This window comes from Labrus bergylta, chromosome 2 (genome assembly GCF_963930695.1).
Source record: "Labrus bergylta chromosome 2, fLabBer1.1, whole genome shotgun sequence".
Classification (NCBI taxonomy): Eukaryota; Metazoa; Chordata; class Actinopteri; order Labriformes; family Labridae; genus Labrus; species Labrus bergylta.
The window spans coordinates 7144728-7167614 of record NC_089196.1 but is presented as its reverse complement, the minus strand read 5'-3'; the positions used below and the strand labels follow the sequence as shown (position 1 = coordinate 7167614).

The following is a 22887-nucleotide window of genomic DNA, read 5'->3' as shown; positions in this document are numbered from 1 at the left end:
ATCAGTGTTAAAAAGCAACACTTACATCCTCACTGAGTTGGATGAAAGTTTCTCTGTTTAACTCAGGTTTGGTCTCCACCAGCTCGTGAGAGAAAAGTCTCTTTAAAAGCTCCACGGTGTTCTCTGCTCTCTCCCTGTGTCTGTCTGTCTGCAGGACAGGTACATTCATAATACAAGAGATTCATAAGAGATGTTTCACTCAAAGCAGATGATGTTGCTGCTGGACTTAAAGCCCGTCAGAGCAGAATGTGTTGTCTGTGAAACCAAATCGATGAACTAAAACAGGCTGAAAACTTCTGTAGGGCTGCAGACACTTTTTAATCAGTGTTGATGACAAAAAGCAAACAGTGCATGCTGAGGCAGCTACAGAATCATCCCAAAAACACACAAAAGTGAGAAGTTCTTCACAATTAAAAAGAAAATGTAAAATTCTCTGTTAGACACAACGTTTTATGATTTGTGTGGAACAGCACTGAATGGGTTTCCAGGATCTGGTAGGTCTATCCTTGTGTGCGTGTGTCAGTGTGTGTGTGTGTTATAGAAATGGAAAGGCTGGGAGCAGAGTGTAGATATTAAACATCTGCTTCATGTTGAGTTCTGCTAAAATCTTTAGCTGTCCAGATCAGAGCGGGCCACAAAGGCTCGGCTGCGTTAAAGGAAAAATTCACATTTTTTTCTTGTTGATCTTAAAATGCCCTTCAGGAGACGATATGATACAACATTAAATTAGTTTTGAAATCTGGAAAGTTTGAGAAAAGTTGCTTAATTTCAACTGTTGTGTTTTTGGGATGAAGTGCACAGTATGGGGTTAAGTATGATTATTGTGACAGATGTTGTGACATGAGTCCAGAAAATTGTCTTTTTTACAGCACAGTTTTTACTTTCACAAAAAATAAATTGTTTATTGACTATCTTCTTTTTTTTTACATCTGTAAATTAGATTTGTAGTCCAGCTCATCTCTGCAGCAGCTCTGTGACTCATTATTCTGCTGTTTAGTCACATTGACCATTCTTGAACAAACAGCTGCAGCCTCTGGATGTTACACTGGTCCGCATTAGAACTTAGCTGTTGTTTTAATCAAATGTTTGCAGAGACGAAGGTCTGCAGCTGGTGACATGAGTGCAAAGGAATTCTATAAATATTTGTGGTTATTTAAGATGAAGACATTTATTGTCTGAAAGTTTAGGTTTAAACTGACATTTATTCTTAAAGAGCTGCGTGCATCCCGGGTTTTGCTTCCTGTTGTCTTCCCTCCTGTAGATATTATCACATGATTCCTGATCCTCACACCAGGGTGGCTGATTTACTACCTGGCATGCTCCTGATTAATGTCCAGTCAAATGAAAATTAATTAAACCAAATGCAACTGTGTGTTGTTAAATAACAAAAAGATGACCTTAGATTCATCAGGATACCAGATTATAAAACTTTGATGAAAGTCAGAAATTAAATCATCTTAAAAACGGCATAAATGGTTTTTTTTTAAGATCATAGTTATTCTTAAGAAGTTAGCTATGATAACGATTGATTGTCTCTATGAGCATGCATTTACTTTACAATTTCTTCTACGTGTGCGTCGTGAACAGTAGTGTTGGCTCGTTTCAACATCCGTTATAGCTGTTTCCTGTTTGCATTTGTCTGCCCGGTATAGTGGTTGTGTTTAGCGTTTTTGCAAAGCATTTTGGATTTTGCAATCTGCTGTGACTGTGGAAAGTTCCCTTATATTTGAGTAATTCAGACCACTGAAACTTAATGTTGAGTCAAATGAAACTGTCTTCAGCTCAGAATGAGTTCTGTTTGTTTTGTATAAGTCACATAAAGAGAAATCATCCTGAACGACATGAAGAGGAGGAGAATGATTATAACAAACACAAAGTGACTCAGTTTACATGTGGGTATGTCAGTGTTGTTTTCAGACTTACAGAAATGTTCCTCTATCCTTTAAATCTGAGACGTTTCAGGAGACATTCATTCAGCAGGCAGCAGGCTCACAGGGAGGGACACTGATCACTTCAGTCAGTCAGAAAAACATGTTTCTACAAGTTCATTCTTGAAGGGGAGTGATGTCTGAGCAGATCAGAAAGCAAAACAAGACGCGCACGCAAAGAAGCTCCCGTCTGAAGGATTTATTAAGGGATGTTTTGAGCCAACATGCTCTTCCTCAGACTTCAGCTGAGTAGACATAAACATCAACCTCTCATCTTTAAACCTCAAATCATATTTTATACATTCAGATCAGTTATTTTCAAATGCTCTGTTGTCTTCATAACAGAATTACAGCCCGACCGATTCACCGCCCAGACAATAATATCGGCCGATATTGGCGGTACCGATATCGTCTGATTTTATCGCAGATATGTGCCGACATTACTAGATTCATTCTCCAGTGAAATAGCATTCCATTTGTATTGCCAACAAGGTACCCCGTGCACAGCCTGTACGTTCTCAGGTGTGCTTGGTAACAAGAACATACCATGAAAAATAAATACAGTATCCGTGGCACACTAAAAATAGCTTTACTGTATTTTATTGTGAGCTAACGCGTTTCACCTGTAGCTTCCTCAGGTCCCCCCAGCACAATCACAGGGCATACACAGGTGTGTTAAATACAAATGGTCACATGACCAATCATCACATTAAACTGTAGACTGTAAATATTACTTGACGAAGCCTGAGTGACGTCACCGTCTAAATCTAACTTTTACATTCAAACAGCTCGTTATTTTCAGCTTTGAGAAAAAGTACTGTATTCTCAAAATGCCTAGAATATCTTCATCTTCTGATTTGTTTTCAGTCTATCCTCTTAAAGACAAAAAAGGAATAAAACAATCCCCCTCCTCATGTTTTGCCTCTTGCCTGTCTCTAACATGCAGCCACTGTTCTTGTTCCTTCACATTGCCTTGTTGTGTATTCAGGCTACATGTTAATAGAAAAGCTGATATCTTTAAGCCTCACAAAGTGTTTAGAAATGATTGTACTCAGACTAAACATGATCAGATTCTGTAATCACTTCTCTCCCATCATGTCGTGTTGCTACATGTTGGACCTCAGAGATCCTGTTTCCTCCTCAATGCAAATAAACTCAGTTTCCCCCGAAGGTCTGATAAGTGAAGGTGAAAACAAGATGGCTTAAGGTGGAAATGTTTCAGTTTGAACTTGATACAACTTGTTTTAACCCTGCAGCTGCATGATTCCAGCTGATGACAGCGGCAGGAGATAAGACATACATGCAAACAGCTGGATACAGATGTGCAATCATTCTGTCCCCTATTGAGCTTCTCAGAGTTGCTGATGTAAACCGTGAGCGGAGAAGTGGCATGTTTGTTTATTAGCAGCACCATTGTTCACAGGGCTGCTGGAGCAACAACGTGTGAGCAAACTGAGGGCCTGATTCACAAAAGGATGTTAATGCTTTTGTGCTCTCTAAACCTGCAAATGAGTCAAATAGACAAAGTCTAATTCACAAAACACGCTCAAAGGGTTAAACGCTGCGCTGCAGAGTAAACATTGTCGATGTGAGTTGTGTTGTTAATTCGAGTCGTCCATTCAGGGAGGAAGTTTTCTTTGAAACAGTGAAACTGGTCTCTCAATAAAGTTTGAAAAGTTGCCCCTCCCCTCCTATTAGCTCATCATCTTTCTTTGGACAGAACTGAGCTCTGTCAGCGTGAGAGTGCAGCTCTGTGCAGAGCGAAGGTGCAGAGATCTTTTTTCCACATTCAGACACAAGACAAGCGCGAACTGCACGGAGCAGGAAACAGTTTTTGGGTGTGTTTGAATGGATATCATGAGTGCTATATGATATATCATCTGTTACCAGGACAACAGCACACAACTTGATGATTGCAGGTAAAAACACTTCAAAAATAAATGCAGTTTCATGTTAAAGAACAACTTTTCTCTGATGCTTGTCAGCAGGGGGCCGCAGGTTGAGCTGCTGTCAACTTTAGCTAACGGACTGACTCACATCCTTCTTCAGGTTCAATATAGTTTGATGATGATAAGAAAGTAATGGGCTAGAAAGGTTTTCATGTTCTTCTGAATGCCAGCACTTCTGGAAAGCTCTGTGGTAATTGAGCATCTTACTAATAAAACATGAGACTCATATCGGCTGGTGAAAGAGGTTTTTGTTGGATTGAGCTGAAATAAGGAAACAATAGTCGATGTTTACTAATAAAGATCTGAGTCAGATTAAAGTGACGTAACTCAAGAGTGAAGTGCTGCAGTACACAGTAATGTTGTCAACATTTTTGATGACTTTTCTGATCAGTTTCTGTTATTTTTAATGATTGATAGTATAGAAAAGTACCATAACTTGAAAAATGACACTTAATTCATACAACAGGTGCATAGATGGGGAATGAATCCATCAAAAATGCAGACAAACTCAGTGACAGTGTGCGGGAGTTTGCCTGAAATGTTTCCGTAATTAAAAACAAGGAAATGATGCAATGTTGGGTTCCAGGGACTTTTATTTTTGTTTCCATGGTATCAAACAGGTAAACATATTGTTTGATTTTAACTAGAATCATATTGAAGTTAAAAAATCTGGTATTGTGACAACCCTAGTAGACACACAAATACACACACACACACACACACACACACACACACACACACACACACACACACACACACACACACACACACACACACACACACACACACACACACACACACACACATTAATGCTGAACTTTTCGGATGTGTTGGTTGTGTGATGAGCCACAGTGAGGTGAATCTTCTCTGCAGGAACAGACTGAATGTGCTCCGTGTGCACCACGCTCACATAAACTGCTGACAGCAGGTCAGCTCGGCCTCAAACAATAAATATCTGTAATCCTCGGCAGGTTCCAGAGAGCCCGACCTCTCAGAGCCCGGAAACAGTCCCCCCCCCCAAACAAACCACAGACTGTTACTATTGATCTGTTACTGAACATGATCTGTTACTGAACATGATCTGTTACTGAACATTGATCTGTTACAAACTGAAAACAATAATGTGGTTTATTACAGAGCTTTAAAATGTGTGTTGTGTTTTAAATAATCGATTTTAGCTGTTACGTAACTGTCTTTGAATAATTAATTATGATCTGTTACTATTGATCTGTTACTGAACATTGATCTGTTACTATTGATCTGTTACTGAACATGATCTGTTACTATTGATCTGTTACTATTGATCTGTTACTGAACATGATCTGTTACTATTGATCTGTTACTGAACATGATCTGTTACTGAACATTGATTTGTTACTGAACATTGATCTGTTACTGAACATGATCTGTTACTGAACATTGATTTGTTACTGAACATTGATCTGTTACTGAACATTGATCTGTTACTGAACATGATTTGTTACTGAACATTGATCTGTTACTATTGATCTGTTACTGAACATGATCTGTTACTGAACATTGATTTGTTACTGAACATTGATCTGTTACTGAACATGATCTGTTACTGAACATTGATTTGTTACTGAACATTGATCTGTTACTGAACATTGATCTGTTACTGAACATGATTTGTTACTGAACATGATCTGTTACTGAACATCGATCTGTTACTGAACATTGATCTGTTACTGAACATTGATCTGTTACTATTGATCTGTTACTGAACATGATCTGTTACTGAACATTGATCTGTTACTGAACATGATCTGTTACTGAACATTGATCTGTTACTGAACATTGATCTGTTACTGAACATGATCTGTTACTGAACATTGATCTGTTACTGAACATTGATCTGTTACTGAACATTGATCTGTTACTGAACATGATCTGTTACTGAACATTGATCTGTTACTGAACATTGATCTGTTACTATTGATCTGTTACTGAACATGATCTGTTACTGAACAAGATCTGTTACTGAACAAGATCTGTTACTGAACATTGATTTGTTACTGAACATGATCTGTTACTATTGATCTGTTACTGAACATTGATCTGTTACTGAACATGATCTGTTACTGAACATTGATCTGTTACTGAACATGATCTGTTACTGAACATGATCTGTTACTGAACATGATCTGTTACTGAACAAGATCTGTTACTGAACATTGATTTGTTACTGAACATTGATCTGTTACTGAACATTGATCTGTTACTATTGATTTGTTACTGAACATTGATCTGTTACTGAACATGATCTGTTACTGAACATTGATCTGTTACTGAACATAATCTGTTACTGAACATGATCTGTTACTGAACATTGATCTGTTACTGAACATTGATCTGTTACTGAACATGATCTGTTACTGAACATTGATCCGTTACAGAACATTGATCTGTTACTGAACATGATCTGTTACTGAACATTGATCTGTTACTATTGATCTGTTACTGAACATTGATCTGTTACTGAACATGATCTGTTACTGAACATGATCTGTTACTGAACAAGATCTGTTACTGAACATTGATTTGTTACTGAACATTGATCTGTTACTGAACATGATTTGTTACTGAACATTGATTTGTTACTGAACAAGATCTGTTACTGAACATTGATTTGTTACTGAACATTGATCTGTTACTGAACATGATTTGTTACTGAACATGATCTGTTACTGAACATTGATCTGTTACTGAACATGATTTGTTACTGAACATTGATTTGTTACTGAACATTGATCTGTTACTGAACATTGATCTGTTACTATTGATAATGTTACTGAACATGATCTGTTACTGAACATTGATCTGTTACTATTGATCTGTTACTGAACATGATCTGTTACTGAACATTGATCTGTTACTGAACATGATCTGTTACTGAACATGATCTGTTACTGAACATTGATCTGTTACTAACTGAAAACAATAATGTGGTTTATTACAGAGCTTTAAAATGTGTGTTGTGTTTTAAATAATCGATTTTAGCTGTTACGTAACTGTCTTTGAATAATTAAGAAGTCTGCTGTAAAGTAAAAATGAGACGTTTCACAATGTTGTCACAGAAATCCTCTCCATGCCCTGCGGTGTGATGTCCTAATGCGTTTGTTATGTAAATTGTGATAGGTTGTTCCTTGTCGTCTTATGAGGAACTTTTGGTTCATTTAAAATTTGGCGCCCCCTGTGGACAATGCTGTTCCTCATATCTCTTTACATATTTATCATTTGTAAGTCGTCTTATAAACCTCACCCTGCTTTCTTTGATCTGTCAAACATATCGACCATTGAGAATTCATTCAATTCATGTTGAAAATGTAAATTAAAAAACAAATCCAGCTTCGAGCTTACATTGCATCACTTGTTCTGACACTGACCCTGCAGCAGCAGCGTTTACAGGCATTAAAGATAAATACACTGAGATATTAATTCTTCATGCTGATGGTCTGGTTTGTTTTTTAGGCTCATGAAGAGGCAGCGGTATTACTTTCAGTCTGTTTCATCACCTTCTAAAAACTCCACACAGGAGCTTTAAGAAGAGGATGTAATGAATGAACTCTGATTGGTTACATCAAAGTAAAGAGCGATAACTTTACAGTGTATGTGTTTTGTATTCATGGACTTTATTCTGATGATAGCAGTGATGATCTTTATTAAAACTGTTTTTTGAAGCAGTTAGGGGGGCAAACTGCGAGATGATAACGAATGACATTTATATCTTTACTCTTTTTGCTGCTGGTTAATTGGTTAAAGCTGCTTCGCTGAGTTTCTGTTTGGTCTCTTTATGCCCACCACATGCAGATCTCTATCCTCAGGTGTTTTCTGATCAGGTCCGATTTTTGGGGGTTTTTCATTTTGGATCAGGTTTTGTATTGCTCTGGTGTATTTGGATCTGGTCCACAGTAATGATTCCGTCTGCGTTGCTTAAACTTCAGTGTTGCATCACAAAAAGTTCTTTGTTGGGAAACAGCAGACTGCTTTGGTAAAATCACATAATCATTTTTTGTTTATAAGGCCTGACTAATCTTTGTTCCTAGTCGTTTTCTCTTTTCATTCATTTTTGCAGTGTTGTCTCTCAAATGTGATATCTAAATAATGTTTAAATGATAAATTATTCAATCCAGATTGCTTTTCTTTTGGGATCATTCCCTCCTTTGATCCTTAAAAAAAACATTTCTGGCTTCATCTGTTAAATAAATAATGTATGGCCTCAGAATTGAACCAAAAAAAACACTTACAGAGAAAGAGAGAGAGACCCTGTTAATATAATCACTAACGAGTGCTGTGCTGGTCAATGGAGCTGTGGAAACATATCAGACTGTCTTTAGCTGTTTAAAGCAGATGTTAAAGGTACAATCTGTAGATTTTTTATTGAAATATTTATCTAAATTAATTAACAATGGACTAAACCTATATTATATATATTTTTTGTTGAGTACTTGCATTACCTCAAATATTTCCAACAGTTATCAAAACAAGATAAATCTTTAATTATATAATTGTAACAGGACGTCATGTAAATTATACATTGTCTGTAAACATGTTCTCTGTTCTGTTTCTGTTTCGCTGTTCGTCTTCACTACAGTCTATACTCAGAACTTCGTTTTCATCGGGGGTGGGGGTGAGGTAGCAGAGAGAATCACTCCCATCGTTCTCTGCCGGCTTCACCGTCATCTTTTGTTATTGTTTTGATCAAGGTGGAACTTACATACTGTGTGTTTTGTTAAAGTTCTGATAAGAGCTGGATTATTAGAAATATCTGCAAACTATTTCAACACTTAACGTATCAGGGCCTTTAATTGAGAACAACATTTATTTGTCATAAAAGCAACACCAGACTAGTTAAAGGGACCGGGCATTAGATTGGGCTGTGCTTTTATTTGAAGTTTTACGGTAAACGTACTTCTGATATTAATCAAAGTACCGGTGTAGACAATGGAGGACCAGTTCCTCAGAGTTAAGAGGGTCAGGTATTTTAATGGCTTCAAAGTCTCCTGAATTTCCTAAATGTGTTTCCAAATAATCCGGTCAAAGCCTGTTGTCGAGACATTTTAGGAAAAAATATTAAGAACGATCACTGATTCTTTTACTGCAGACACACACCATCAAGCCTGTGACGTCAGTAAGCCAATCCGAGATGTGATCCACAGATTTATTTATGAAGTGTAAACACCTCAAAGGTTTCACCACCTTCACCATGTTTGTCTCCTATAAATCACTTTAGTCGGCTTGATCTGACCTCTGACCTCTAACCTTTACTCAATAAACATTTCAAACTAATGTGCATCGAAATATGAACTGGATTATTAATTTGAAAACAACACAAGCAGCCTCCATACTGAGTAAAAAGAGTGATTCAGTCATTAGTTACAGAGAAAACAGTCGTCCACCGTGTAAAAAAGTTAATATATATAAATAATTGGCCTCATTCACAAACAATGCGTCCGCACAAATCTGTGTTTAAACCGTTAGTACGAACATTTGATGCACAAATCTGGAATTCATTAATACGTTCTGACATGAATTTCTTCATCGTCTGCGATCAAAGTAAGAACTTCCTCAGACCATGCTCACAAATGATGAAGGACCTGCTTTCCCAAAAAATATAAACATACTCCCTTTGACTAAATGCACGACATATTAAAAATACATTCAGTAAAAAAAGCCTTTAATAGTTAATAGTAAAATAATTACAACTGTGAATTTACAAATGTATTGACGCGCCTGTTAATTTAGAATGATTCTGATTCACTGATATACTCGAGGTGTTGAGAACAAAATTGGCCGGTGTGCATGTGTCATGAATCGGATGGTGAATTTTGCATATGCACTTATTTTATGCGCAGAGCAAGAACATTTCTATGCCTATATTAGTGAATGAGGCTCAATGTCTTATATAAAAAGGAGATAACTGAGCTCTGGTGTTTTTAAAATGATTCTAAACATGTGTTGAAGTCGGTGATACCAGCTGATTGAAGTGTTTTATTTTTATTTTTTTCACCTTTCTTCTGGCAAATGTTCCCGACTCAGACACAGCAGTCTGTTTTATGAGGGAGTTGTGGCTGAGAAGGCAGCACAGAAAGTTTCTCATACAGAACAAACAACAGACTGAATCAGACTATAGCATTATTGTGAGTGTTTCCTCCTGTAATCTGTAACAATGTGACATTTTGGATGCACTAAAACGGGGGCTTTTTCTAATCTTCAGCCATATGGCGCCCAGGAGAAGAGCATGGTGGAGGGGGAGGGGATCAGACATTTAGGTCAGCCTAACCACGAACAAAGAGTGGAGGAATAATCCGCATGTCAAACTAAAGGTAAAGTGTTTTCACCCAAAAAGCGCTGTCTATGGCGAGCCTTTTCAAATCTGTTGTTCTCTGTGTGGAGGTCACTCAGACACCCTGAGTGGTTCCTCAAAGCCACACTGGATACCTCCACACTGTTCTGTACCAGTGCAGGACCAAACCTTCAATAATTCTTCACTTAGGGTATTAAAAAGCTTTTTTTAATTTAACTTATTAAAAAAATATATATTTTATTGTCTCTGATAATACAGAGAGAAACAGAAAACAAAACAAAAAGTCAAACTGCCACCTTAAGAAAAGAGAAGAAGCCTGTGTCCATGTGAGTCCAAATGATGATGGTAATGTCCCTAAAGGTATTGATGGTCAGTAGTAGAGTCTGACAGACCAAGAAAGAGCAAGGCCAAGGGAGGGTGGAGGTCATGGCAGGATTCAAAAGCATCAAAATACAGTACAGTAGATATCACAGTACATTACAGTGTAATGCAAAGTAGTAGTTTGTACCGAATTCTTCAAGATATAGAAAGGAAACAGAGTCATATAACCATTTTTTTCAAAGAAGGAGGGGAAGCAAATTAACATTCACTCAGGATAACTCTTTTTGCTACAACCAAACTAAAAATATAGACCAAACCATTAAAATCACGTCCAGCAACATCGTGCTTATAAACTCATGATAGGAGGGAACTATATTGATGATACATTTGCACGTTGCAAGGTGAGCCAAATGGCTAAACTTGATACTTGATATTTTCTTTACTTCAACTCAATGGATTTGCAACTCTTTCCTTTACTTTTTTAAGTTTTCTCAGCTTTTCTTTAGAGTATCTTTAGATGTGTCCATCTAACTTCCATCAGGCCTGATGATCTAGTGCCAAGACTTTGTCAATACATTTTTAAATGTGCGTAAACAGCGCGTAGGATATTGCTTGACATTTGAAGACTGTGCCATGTAGAATTCAGAAAATAACGTATGTCATATTTTGTACTTCAGAAATAGAAATCCCACCTGGTGGTAATTAAATGGTAAGTTACGACAAAATACAGTTTGGCTCTTATAAAATGTAGAAACTTGCCATGCTTCACTTTTGCACAAAACCTCGGACAATCTTCTGAAGTTTTCACTCTGGACTTTATCCATAGTTTCTTCTTATAGCTCACTAGAATTTTCTCTGCAGAAAGCCTAAGTGAGCTATTAAACGTATTTAAACGGCTGCATTATGGACTATATATAACTACTTCATTATAGCGTCATATAACTGACTCTGTTGCCTTATTCATAACTTTCTCGTCATTCTTTCTTCATCACGTCTTGCCTCAGGAACCCCCCCCCGACAGATAGTCTCCCGCTGTGATATGGGTGAATGACCAGATCAGGAGGATTTCAGGGGAAGTCCTCCTGAAATCCTCTCGATATTTTCAGGATATGCATATGTGAAAACAGCTTTAGAGGACACATTCATCCTAATAGAATCGCTTAAAGTGTGCAACAAACTTCATCTAGCTCTGACTAAATCTGTGTGAGACAGACATGAGTGAGTCAAATCACAAGTACAACCAATAACAAAAGGACAGCCTAGCCCTGATGTCCCTCATGGCCGACTGTTTCTTATGCAGATCATGCTTACTACAGTCAGCACTATAGGTTTGTCTGCCGTTATTGTTTTTTCAAAGCGACATTAAAAAACCTTTTCTAAAACCACAGACGCCTCTCATCTCATCTGATGGACAAAGGGTAACAAAACATCAATGCTGTAGGCCCTGTTTTTTTGCACTTACATGAAGATTCTTCTTACAACTTTGTAGTTCCGGATGGCAAAAACATGATGAAGTAAATAGACATCTCTGTGAGGAAGACATTGTTAGATTTCATGAAGCTTTGATTCAAACTGCCAACATACTTTAACAACCTCTTTAAGTGTAAATATTGTGTGCAGCTCCCTCGGCTCAGTGCAGACTGCTCCTTTAAATCAGTACTACAGAGAGAAAGAATCATTTAATAATTATGTCTTTCATGGCCCGGTGTGAACAACAGTGTAAACATGGTGCTGTAAATCAGTATCATGGCAGCGCTGTAGGTCTGTGGTTGTGTTTCAGGCAGTGATCCAGAGATTATGTGCAGAGGGGGAAGGACCATTTAGAGGATTTAGGTCGTTACTGGAAATGTCACGTTAATACTGTTGTTATTTAACTGATGTGTGTCAACAGTTCTTTGCCTGTCACTCTGAAGATTACAGTTTAAAGCCTGAATGAAAAGAACTGTTAACACAGCACAGAAGTCGAGATCAGTTTTAAGACTTTTAGTCTCCAAAATGTAATCTCTGTTGGCTCTGGTTGTCTCGTTTTTTCCTGTTTTTACTTTTGTAAGTCAGTTTTCTCCCTGCTAAGGATGTTAAAATGTTCAATTCTTTGATACTTTTCAACACCATGTGTTTTTTAAAATGATACAATCTGGTTATTTTATGATTGAATGCATCAAAAAAAGGCACCAAAGCTTTAAAAAACTTAAGATCCTCAGTCATTTTTTAACTAGAAGCTGCAGTGAGAAAAGGAAAAGAACCGCTGTGGGCCATTCAAACTCTCAGGTCGGCAAATATTTAGATTTTTAAAGTCCTTTTGGCGTCTCATGAAGATGCAGAAGTTACTTTTATGTCTTTTATCACAGGGAGCAGAGGAGATACTGAAACTTCACAAATGTTGTTGTGCAATTGAGACAGTGTGCTGGAGCTTTCTTACCATTTTTGCTCATAAAAACAAAAAAGTAGCTCATTTCAGGTGCTCTGGACTTCTTTTGTTGCTGTGGTATTGAAACAACCGTCAGACACACGAAGCTTTTTATAACCCCTCTCACATTTAATTTAAAACAACAAGAGTTCTTCTTCCTAAATCTATCCGTCATCTAACACAAGCACTCTCATGACTCACTTGATCAGACTATTAGTGGGATTAAAGTTTATCTGCACAGCTCTGACTCATGCTGCTCCCTTACACACACACACAGCTGCTCTCCTATTACATTACATCTTCTATCTGGATCACTGTAAGAGGACGTGTCTGGACATAAAGACGGATGTCAGAGACAAACGGTATTTTAACCGTCTGAATGAGCCGCATTAAGAGCAGCTCTTTGTTTTACTGAACGTTCTCACAGGTTTTTATTCACAAAGCTTTCCTGAGGAGAAACAAAAACTGAAACTCAACACGACAGAGTTGATTCACGTGAATTCAGACAAAGGCGAGGGATTTTATCATGTCATTTAGTTTTTGTAAGAAATCAATATAGTTTAGAGCTTGAATCGGATCCATATTTAAAGTTTTGCATAGAACGGCTGTTTGATAAAAAGAGGTATCGGCCTGAGCCTGAGGTATAAAATAACTGTCGCTATAAAAATTGCTACATTTTTGTGGAGCTACTATTGTTAAATATAGAATAAAATATGATTTACTACAATTGGATTAATAAATGTAAAAATCAAATATTGTGTATCATTGAGTATGGTGTCTATACTAAGGATCAAGGATACATGAACCCCTGAGGGGTATTCTGTGTTACAGCAGAACTGAACAAACAATCCCACAAACTACAGAAAGAAGAAACAGAAAATGTAGGAGACATCAGGCAACACACCACATTCATTAAAAAGTTCAATGGCAGTAAAAATAAAATCAATAAACAAATATTACATTGAACTATTCAAAAGGCTAACAGCCCAAAATTAACTGGTTCTACGTCTTTTATTCTACATGCTCTAAGAGAGTGTGATGTTGGTCAAAGGTAGCAAAATGGTTAAAAAAAAGTTGAACTCATATATATAGCCTATATATGATGTTATATGTGGATATACTGTATATATTGCTTCATTGGTAGCTGTTTTGGTTTAGCTGTATTGGTATCCAAGACGTGGCTAAGCGATACTTGAGTCACTGTGACATTTCAGGCCAATCTAGACAACCTTTTTAAGTCGTGCAAATGTTTTTTAATTAATGACAGTCAGATTGAGGATCATTATTTGTGTAGTGTACAGCGAGCCAATCACAGTCGATGATTTTCTGGTATGTTTGAAGTTTTGGTCATACGATGACACACACTCGCACAGTGAGAGCACAGCCACGGGACGATTCCTCATATCCAGGACTTTTTTTCCTGACTGTGTCCGAACAAACTGACAAATAGCGTCAGAAATCCCTGTGTCAATAGCAGGCATGACTGCTTGATGTGTCTTCCCCCTCATGGAATGGAATAAAAGGCAGAAAATATCTCCGGCAGACCTCCAGCTGACAGAGAACATTTGTTGCGTAACTTGTGTTTATTGGTGATGCTGTGTGTGTGTGTGTGTGTGTGTGTGTGTGTGTGTGTGTGTGTGTGTGTTGTGTGTGTGTGTGTGTGTGTGTGTGTGTGTGTGTGTGTGTGTGTGTGTGTGTGTGTGTGTGTGTGTGTGTGTGTGTGTGTGTGTGTGTGTGTGTGTTTGGCAGAGAGAGAGAACATTTGTGCTGGTGTGTCCTGAAACACTGAGATCTCTTGACAATTGTGAATTCTCACCCTGATTTAACTCATACAGTGTTTTTTCAAATAAATAAAGTTACCTTATTTCTGTATATATATATATATAGGCCTACACTATATACATATATATATATATATATATATATATATATATATTTTATATATATATATATATATATATATATATAATGAGTAATAGTGGAGTATGAGTATACAGGTAAAATAAAACCGATAAATACACAAAGTCCAAGAACATCAGAGTGTTCTCTCCACCGACTCCTCCATGCACAGTTTGATTTGTATGGTGGCATTAGCTGTGACATTTCTGCAGTACGAGAAAGTGTTTGTGTTTTCTAAAAGAGAAAAACTCCTCTTAAGTTTATTTTGAACTCTGTGTCGTTTCCCGAGCTCTTCTAAATGAAGGTTAAAGGTTCATCTGTAGCCCGTGGTGATGCACAGAGTGAAACAGTCAGCAGTATTTTGTGAACACACCCTCATGAGCAGGACTGACGCTCTCTGGTGTCTCTAACAGGGAGCTGTTAAAAACAGCACAGGGATGTGTTATTGTTGGAGGGACAATAAGGAGGCGGACCCTGAATCTCCAGCTCTTTCACTTTTCTGTGTGTGTTGATCAGTAGAGGCTTCGTGGACGTGTTAATAACAGGATCTACTCAGGATGTTTAACACAATTAATTATGAACAATGACACCCTGCAATCATCTGGTGCTGTAATGTTTCAGAGTTATTCCTGGAATGAAAAGACTGGAGACATGTTGAAATTAAAAACAAGACACTTTGGTATCCATGGGTTAAATATATCTCTCTTTTACATGTTTTAGGTCTAAATGACTAGAAAGTACTTTTTGATTTCCTCCAGTTTACATGTTCATCCTGCAACAGTGAAACCGGCTGTAACATAAACCTTGATAGATCTATGTGTGTAAACTAAAAGTTGTTCATGTCACTGACGGTGGCTGGGCCATATGACCAAAAATCACGATACAAAATGTTCATATCAGTCGATATCGAAAAATTATCACAATAAATGTTATATCATTATTTATTTCAAATTTAAAGGCTGATTTTTGCTCCTGATTGAAAGTTGAAGTAACCACATGTTTAATTGTGGTTTAATTATTCTTTATTTTCAGAGCATGACAAACTCTACTTGAACAGAGGAACATTTCACAATCATAAGCACAGAGCACGGTGATGGAAAATGCTGATATGACAGTTTGCTACTGGCCCGGTGTTTGCTGAGTGTCCACTAACGCTCGTTTGGGACGTTCGGTCATTTCTTGCTCACAAATGGGTGATACTGTTTTAAATGGTGGAAAGGTTTGTGGTGTTGCACGTTTTAGCTGCACTTGTCTTAGATCAGGATTCTGTCATGTCCAAAATATCTCCAAACTCCTGAAGCTGAGGGTCTGTTCTTGTTGACGATGTTTTATCCTGCTTTGAGCCGGTATAGGCTCAACGTTTTCTTCAGTTTCGCTATCGCTCATTTCAGCTGTGTTTCCATTCCGCTCCAAACGTATGTAAGCATGCCTACACATATCCCTGCAACATGATTGGCTGTTTGTCGTCTTTACCTTCTTCTCTTTGATGTCAGGTGGCTACTAGTGTTTAATGCACACAATTTAGCGCCCCCCCATCCTCTTTCCCAGTATTTGGGTGGTTTAACTGCAGGTTGAAATATTTTGAACTTTTATCAAACGTTATATTTATTTTGATAAAAAAATGTATTGCGATAATTATCGTTGTGGTTTATTGCCCAGCACTACTGACAGGCTCAGATTGTTACGATCCAGACATAGATAAACCTTTTGGTTCAAGAAGAAGATAGCAGCTGTTACAGTACATCTCTCTCTCTCCAAACACACCACATTACTTTGACATAAACAGGAATTTTACCTCACAGCACTCAGGAGTCCTCTGCTGTCCCAATCCTGTAGCTTTTTGTCAATATAAAAATATTGTGTTGAGAACTAACCATTTAAAAAAGCCAATGTCATTGAGGACTTAAAGATGCAGGAATTCCCCTTTAAGTTGTTATACCACAACATCCTCGCTCATGATCTACAAACCATGAAAAGTAAACTGAACATCATGTGTGAATTTGGTGGAGTTGCCCTTTAAGAAGAGTTTCAGAGAAGATCTGATTTATTCACCACATCCGCTCTTCCATCATCATAATCATCCATTATGTGACTTTGTATGTCTTGATTTAACACCCTGACACTCTCCTCCGCCCTCTCCTCCATCACTTCCTCGTGTCCTCCTCTTCCTGATGCAGCCGAGGTTCAGCCCGAGGTTCAGCATGTCGACGAGCTCGTAGCAGAGCAGGGCTGGCCGCGCTGGCTCTGGGTTTCAGAGTACAAGAATAGTAAGATGGATGAACCACAGAGACCAACAGTTTATTTGAAGCCTGGGCTCTACATAGTCATTACAGTGTGGTCTGATGGAGGCCTGCTTTAAGTCTATATGTGCACACATGTGGCTGCTCTCAGCTTTCTGTCTGTAGTTAAGATGCAGCTGAAGGGTCAACCCAGATTCTTCCTGCACAGCAGAGCTCTGCTTGTTTAGCAGGTTTCAGACCATTAAAAACAAACTACCATCGCTGTCAGCCAGTTACAAAGAAAACTGGATCATTCATGGAACACCAAAGTATTCAAGATGAATGATACATATCAACCACACAGGCTCTGGTTTTAAATTATTTCAATAGGGGATGTTTTGGTGAAACCTGATATTGAATCCTTGGTGTTGTGAAGGATCAGGGGGGTCTCCAGGATTTCTGGGCCCCATGAGAAGATGTCACAATGAGCTCCAGGTCTAAATGACTCCACCACAGGAGATATTACTATGACCACAGCTCCTTTACACAAATGACCCACTAAAAGATTGAAATTGAGGTCATCAACATTGTACTCCTTCAGTACTTTATGAATGGATACAACCTTTTTTTTATAATCAACACTATTTAAAAGTACTGAGGATTAAAAAAAAAAAATGTGTATATGTAAGAGAAGAATGAGATGATTTAAACTTCCAGGCAAACACCTGCACACTGTCTATATTGCAAAAAAACTTCAGGCACATTTTGGTACTGAAATGTTGTTTTGTTCAAATTAAACATTGTGCAAATGTTTGTTTGCAAATTTTGCTAATTAAAAAGAAGAAATTATCTTATATTGGGTGTCTAGGACTTCCATATTTTTTGCCATGGTATCTAAACAGATATCTCAAGAAAACGGTTGTTTTTTCTGTGATATTGACCTAATAGCTTTCTAGTTAAAGGTGCACTGTGGAGTTTTGGTAGAGAAATGTGAAAGTTGGAGAAATGTACAGATTCTGTGGTATAGGTTCATAACTCTACACAAACTGTCCTCAGAGGAATATTTGGTCCCTGTAACTGTTTGTAGATAAAATGCTACGCGAGAAGTTATGTTTGGGGTCCGCAACAGTGAAACCGTAATTCTCCCGGTAGCTTTTAAGCTCAGTGTCCAGGGACCCATTTTTTTTACTTTGAATAAAGTTTGTGTATTCAATTTAGAAAATATACCATAGAATTGTTTCACTTCTCCAACTTTCAAATTTTACTACCAAATCTACAAAGTGCACCTTTAATGAACAAAGAAGAGGAAGATTGTTGATATAAAAAAAAAACTGAATCAAAGTATATTTTCATTAAAGGGGACATATTATGAAAAATCCACTTCTACAGTGTTTTTGAACATATATTTGGGTAACCTGGGTGTCTACTGACCCACAAAATGTGAAATAGATCCACCAAGTCCTTTTTTTGTAGTCTACATAAGTCTTAACACACAGAGAAATGTGCTCTCCTTGTGACATCACAGTGGGATTCTGGTCATGAAAATCCCCTCCCCTCCCCTGGTATCTCCACCCATGGACTCCACCCCCAGTCTAGAACAAAACTTTTGCGCAGGTCCGCCATTTTTATCATCGTTACAGAGGAGTGATGTCTATGGGGAAAACTCAGGGGGGGGCTCATTGCATTTAAAGAGACACACACACCAAAACAGAGCGTTCTGAGAGAGCTGGTTTATACAGGGTCACAAAAACCTCCTCTGCTGCTTGATTCATGTTATATTTTGACCACAGCACAGATGTTTCATTTAGACCACAGGGGACTGTTTGAAAAGGAGGAAAAGGAGGATAATATGTCCTCTTTAAACCTCCTTTATTTACCTCGATATAACATCAACCTGTTGTTCTGTCTTCATCAGAAAAGTATTCAGGCCTGAGGGCCCGCTCTGCTTCCTGTTCTTCACCCGCTGTTGGAGCATCGGAGCGGACGACTGGGTCGGCTGGTCGGGCGCACGATGCCAGGATGCCCATCACTCAGGACAACGCCCTCAGCATCCTCCCTCTGTTGGAGGACTGGCACAAGACTCAGACTACAAGAGGAAGGAAGGACCAGAACCAGAACCAGGAAACTTCTGGAGACAAGGTAACACACCTTTAACCATTTAACTGTTTCATTTAGTTATGTTTAGCAGCATGTTGATTCCACCATAACAAAAAGTCTGCTCATTAAAACAAGATACTTCTCCCTCAGTTACAGGACCATATCATGTTAAATAAAGACCATGTTAAATAAAGACCTTTCTTGTTTCTTGTAAATTAAGAGATCTCTAATACAAACTATATGTCACAATGAACAGCTCATGACAATGAACCTTTTTTCATTTTGCACTTATTTACATATTTTTACATGACGTCTGTGAGGTACAAAAAGTTTCTGAATGTCTCCTGTAGATTATGTAGTTTATCCTGCAGCAGTGAAACAGGCTGTAATGTCTGTAACATAATCCTTCTTGTACCTAAATCATGTCAATTACTCGACATACCGTGTTATTCTGTGCTACACTAATATTCTGTTTATCTAAACTGTTTATAACACAAAAGTGAAATTGAATTTAAAATGCAGGAATTCCCCTTTAGAGGAAGAATGTGCGACTTTTTGATCCAGTAGATGTCGCCCTTGAGCACCAGCATGAAACCAAAACAAATGGCTGTTGGTAACCCCTCGCTATTCTGAAGTCTCCGCTTTGAACTTTCGTGGAGTGCAGTTATAAAAGGACTGAATGTATTCCCATGGTTTGTTTGGTGGAGTATCATGTGAGATGACTGAGGGGGGCGGATGATTGATGGATTATTGCATACTTCCAGTACATCCAGTAGAAAGTGGGAGAGTGCTTTCATTGAGGGCTTTCACATCCTGCAGAAATAAGTGCTGCTGGAAGCTCTGTGACCTACTACGAGCAACATCTCAGTCACTATTATGACAGCCAGTTAACCTAGTTATTTCACTCTGATGGCTGGATTGCAGACCATTGTGCGGCTTATACTGCAGCGAGGCAGGGTTAGATCAAGAGGAATGATTTGACATGATAGCTTTCTCACTTCAGCGCCCTCCGGCTCACTGGTCCCTCCACACAGAAGAGAGAGACGCTTTGCTTTGGTGCAAATTTGAATGTCAGTGTTTACTGAACTCTGGGAAAGTGCAGCAAAGACTTTCTGAACGCACTGATTACAACGATTCATCAAACTGAATTGACCCTAGTCCAAAACCTTGCTGTAAAAGACAGTGTGACCGGCCTCCAGGGCTATAACTCTTCATCAGTGAATGTATTTGGTAAATGATTAATGAGGATGTGGTGAATAAATCAGAGCTCCTCTGCACTCTTCTTAAAGGGCAAATTATATGATGTTAGATGATACAAAGTTAATAGTGACCTGTAGGAAAACAGAATGTAATGTCAACGCAAGGGCTAAAAATGAAAGCAATCTGATTGATGAGAGTGACGCCCTGGACCTCATGAAACAACACACTCACTATCATCCACACGAAGCCTCCGCTCTGGAAACACCAACCTCCTCCGTCCCCCCAGGACTAAACTACACACCATGGGTGACCGGGCCTTCTGCTCCTCTGCTCCCAGTCTGTGGAACGCTCTCCCCGAGCAGCTGAGGGCTCCACAGTTTGCTGATGCTTTTAAAAGGGCCCTAAAAACCCACCTTTTTAACAAAGCCTTCTGCTTGTGCTTTTAGTTTTGTTAGTTGCTTAGTTGATTAAATATGTTTTTATTTCTATTTTATTTTTCTTCCTGTAGCACTTTGAGATTTTTTTGCAAAAATGTAAAGAGTGTTACAAATTAAATGTATTATTATTATTATTATCATGACACTGTGGAGTCGTTTATTGTTCCTCCAGCAGCTGTGAGCTGATGTTTCTGTTGGCTGTCATAGTCTTACCTCCAATTTCCTTTTTTTTTTTTCCTCCATGGTATTTGTAGATAAAAAGAAAAGTAAAGATGATCAACAGTCTTCAATCTTGAATCCTCTACTAATGTCATGTTAAGTATGAATTAAAAACATAATGCAACCTGAACTGTAGTAAATCATAACTTAACTCACCATCAGTGTGAGACCTTCGCTGGTTTTCCAGAGATAAGTTGTTAATAGCGTGGCGTCATGTGTGTGAGTATCAGGCGCAGTGTGTGCCTAACATAAAGTCTGAGCCTTGTTTTGGTGGCAGTAAAAGCTGAATGAGTAGAGAGTGTCTCCACTATCTTTACTGTCTGAGAGTCTTTTTTCAGCAGCACCAGTCCGTAAAAACTGTTCATTTTTGTGGTTGGTCATCTTAGGAAAATAAAGGACAAAACACAACGCAGTACATAAAACATCCACCCTCTAGATTTTGACTGGGTGTTTGCGGTCTGGCTCGAAACAGCCCGCAACCTCAAGGTCCTGCACCGATCTAAAGGCCAGTGGTTGGGGACCCCTGATGCAGACTGAATATGGACAACATGAGAACATGTCTTTCTTTGTTGTACAAAAGTGAAGCCAAAAAACCCCTGTGAAGGGTGCTGACATTGCGCCTTTGACATGATTTGGAGCCAAGACATGCAGTCCACAGCAGAACAGATTCATGTGTTGGTTTGAAGCTGACAATCACAGTTATGGAAATTCAATGACTGTATTGTTAGTTTTCAATCCATAAATTCAGCTGGGGTTCATGCCCTAAATATTTTGGCTTCACTCTCAGTAGGCTGTTGCTCTGTCCATCTCAATATACAATCCATGGTACAGACCTGTAATGAGATTTATTTTATTAATACGTTTTGCCAACTGATTTTCCATCTTTTCTTCCTCTTCTCCTCCTCCTCCTCCACATCCTCCTCTTCCTCCCCCTCCTCCCCCTCCTCTATGTCCAGCAGGTGGATCAGGACTGGTACAGGAATGGGGAGGGGGACAGCGTGTGCAGCAGCAGCAGCGTGAACAGTTTAAACATGGACGACATGTCTGTGTGTGTGGCTGCCATTCAGAAGCTGGTGGAGTACATAAAGTTTAACTTCATGGAGGGGGAGGTCACTCTGTCTCCCAGCCCGTCCTCCTGCAGGGAGGGGTTAGACGTGGAGATCCAGGCCGTCTCCATGAGTAAAGAGGAGGACGACTCTGCAGAGTTCGGCCTCAGCTACGGGAACATCCCAATCTTTGGAGACCCCGACGGGAGGAAAAAGGGGGGCCCGAGGAGGAGGAGGGACCAGGGCCCCATCATGGACGTGGGCTGTATCTGGGTGACGGAGGTGAGGAAGAAGAGCCCGGCCGCCCGCTGTGGGGGGATCAAACTGAGAGACGAGCTGCTGTCTCTGAACGGACAGCTGATGGTGGGAGTGGACGTCAGCGGAGCCAGGTGAGACAGATTTTTAAAACAGTGATCCAATCATATGGAGGGGAAAGTTGTTGTTTACTGTAAGAAGCACACAATTTCTGTTCAAATCAGGTTTGGTAAAGATGGTCTTAAGAAACCTGATGGTTCATTATTAAAACTTTAACATGTAGTGAATAAACAGCTGATCAACTTGTTTTTTAAAGGTTTATTATTTTTGGGCTTTTTATGGCTTTATTTAGAGAGAGGACGGTGAATAGAGTCAGAAATCAGGGAGAGAAATAGTGGGAAATGACAACGAGCCACAGGTCGCTTTCGAACATGTGCCATCTGTTTGGAGGACTACAGCCTTAGTCCATGGGCTGCGCACACTAACTACTAGGCTACCTGCACCCTAGAATGAATATATAATAATATAGGTTCTCACACAATAAAAGGTTGTAACTCGTGGCCTTTTATCCCAAACAAACAA

The 22887-nt window shown here is 38.8% G+C and overlaps 1 protein-coding gene across 4 annotated transcripts in view; it reads left to right on the top strand.

The window, feature by feature from the left end:
* Positions 1–22887, top strand: part of pdzd2 (PDZ domain containing 2) — a 59327-nt gene that overhangs the window by 2371 nt on the left and 34069 nt on the right. For 3 of the 4 annotated variants that reach the window (XM_065963452.1, XM_065963447.1, XM_020631029.3), the window contains exons 2-3: positions 18967–19190; positions 21961–22439. In XM_065963452.1, the coding sequence (XP_065819524.1) occupies positions 19071–19190; positions 21961–22439 (599 nt within the window). In that variant the 5' untranslated portion in view covers positions 18967–19070. The remainder of the gene's footprint in view (positions 1–18966; positions 19191–21960; positions 22440–22887) is intronic. The other variant, XM_065963445.1, reaches the window with a different exon arrangement.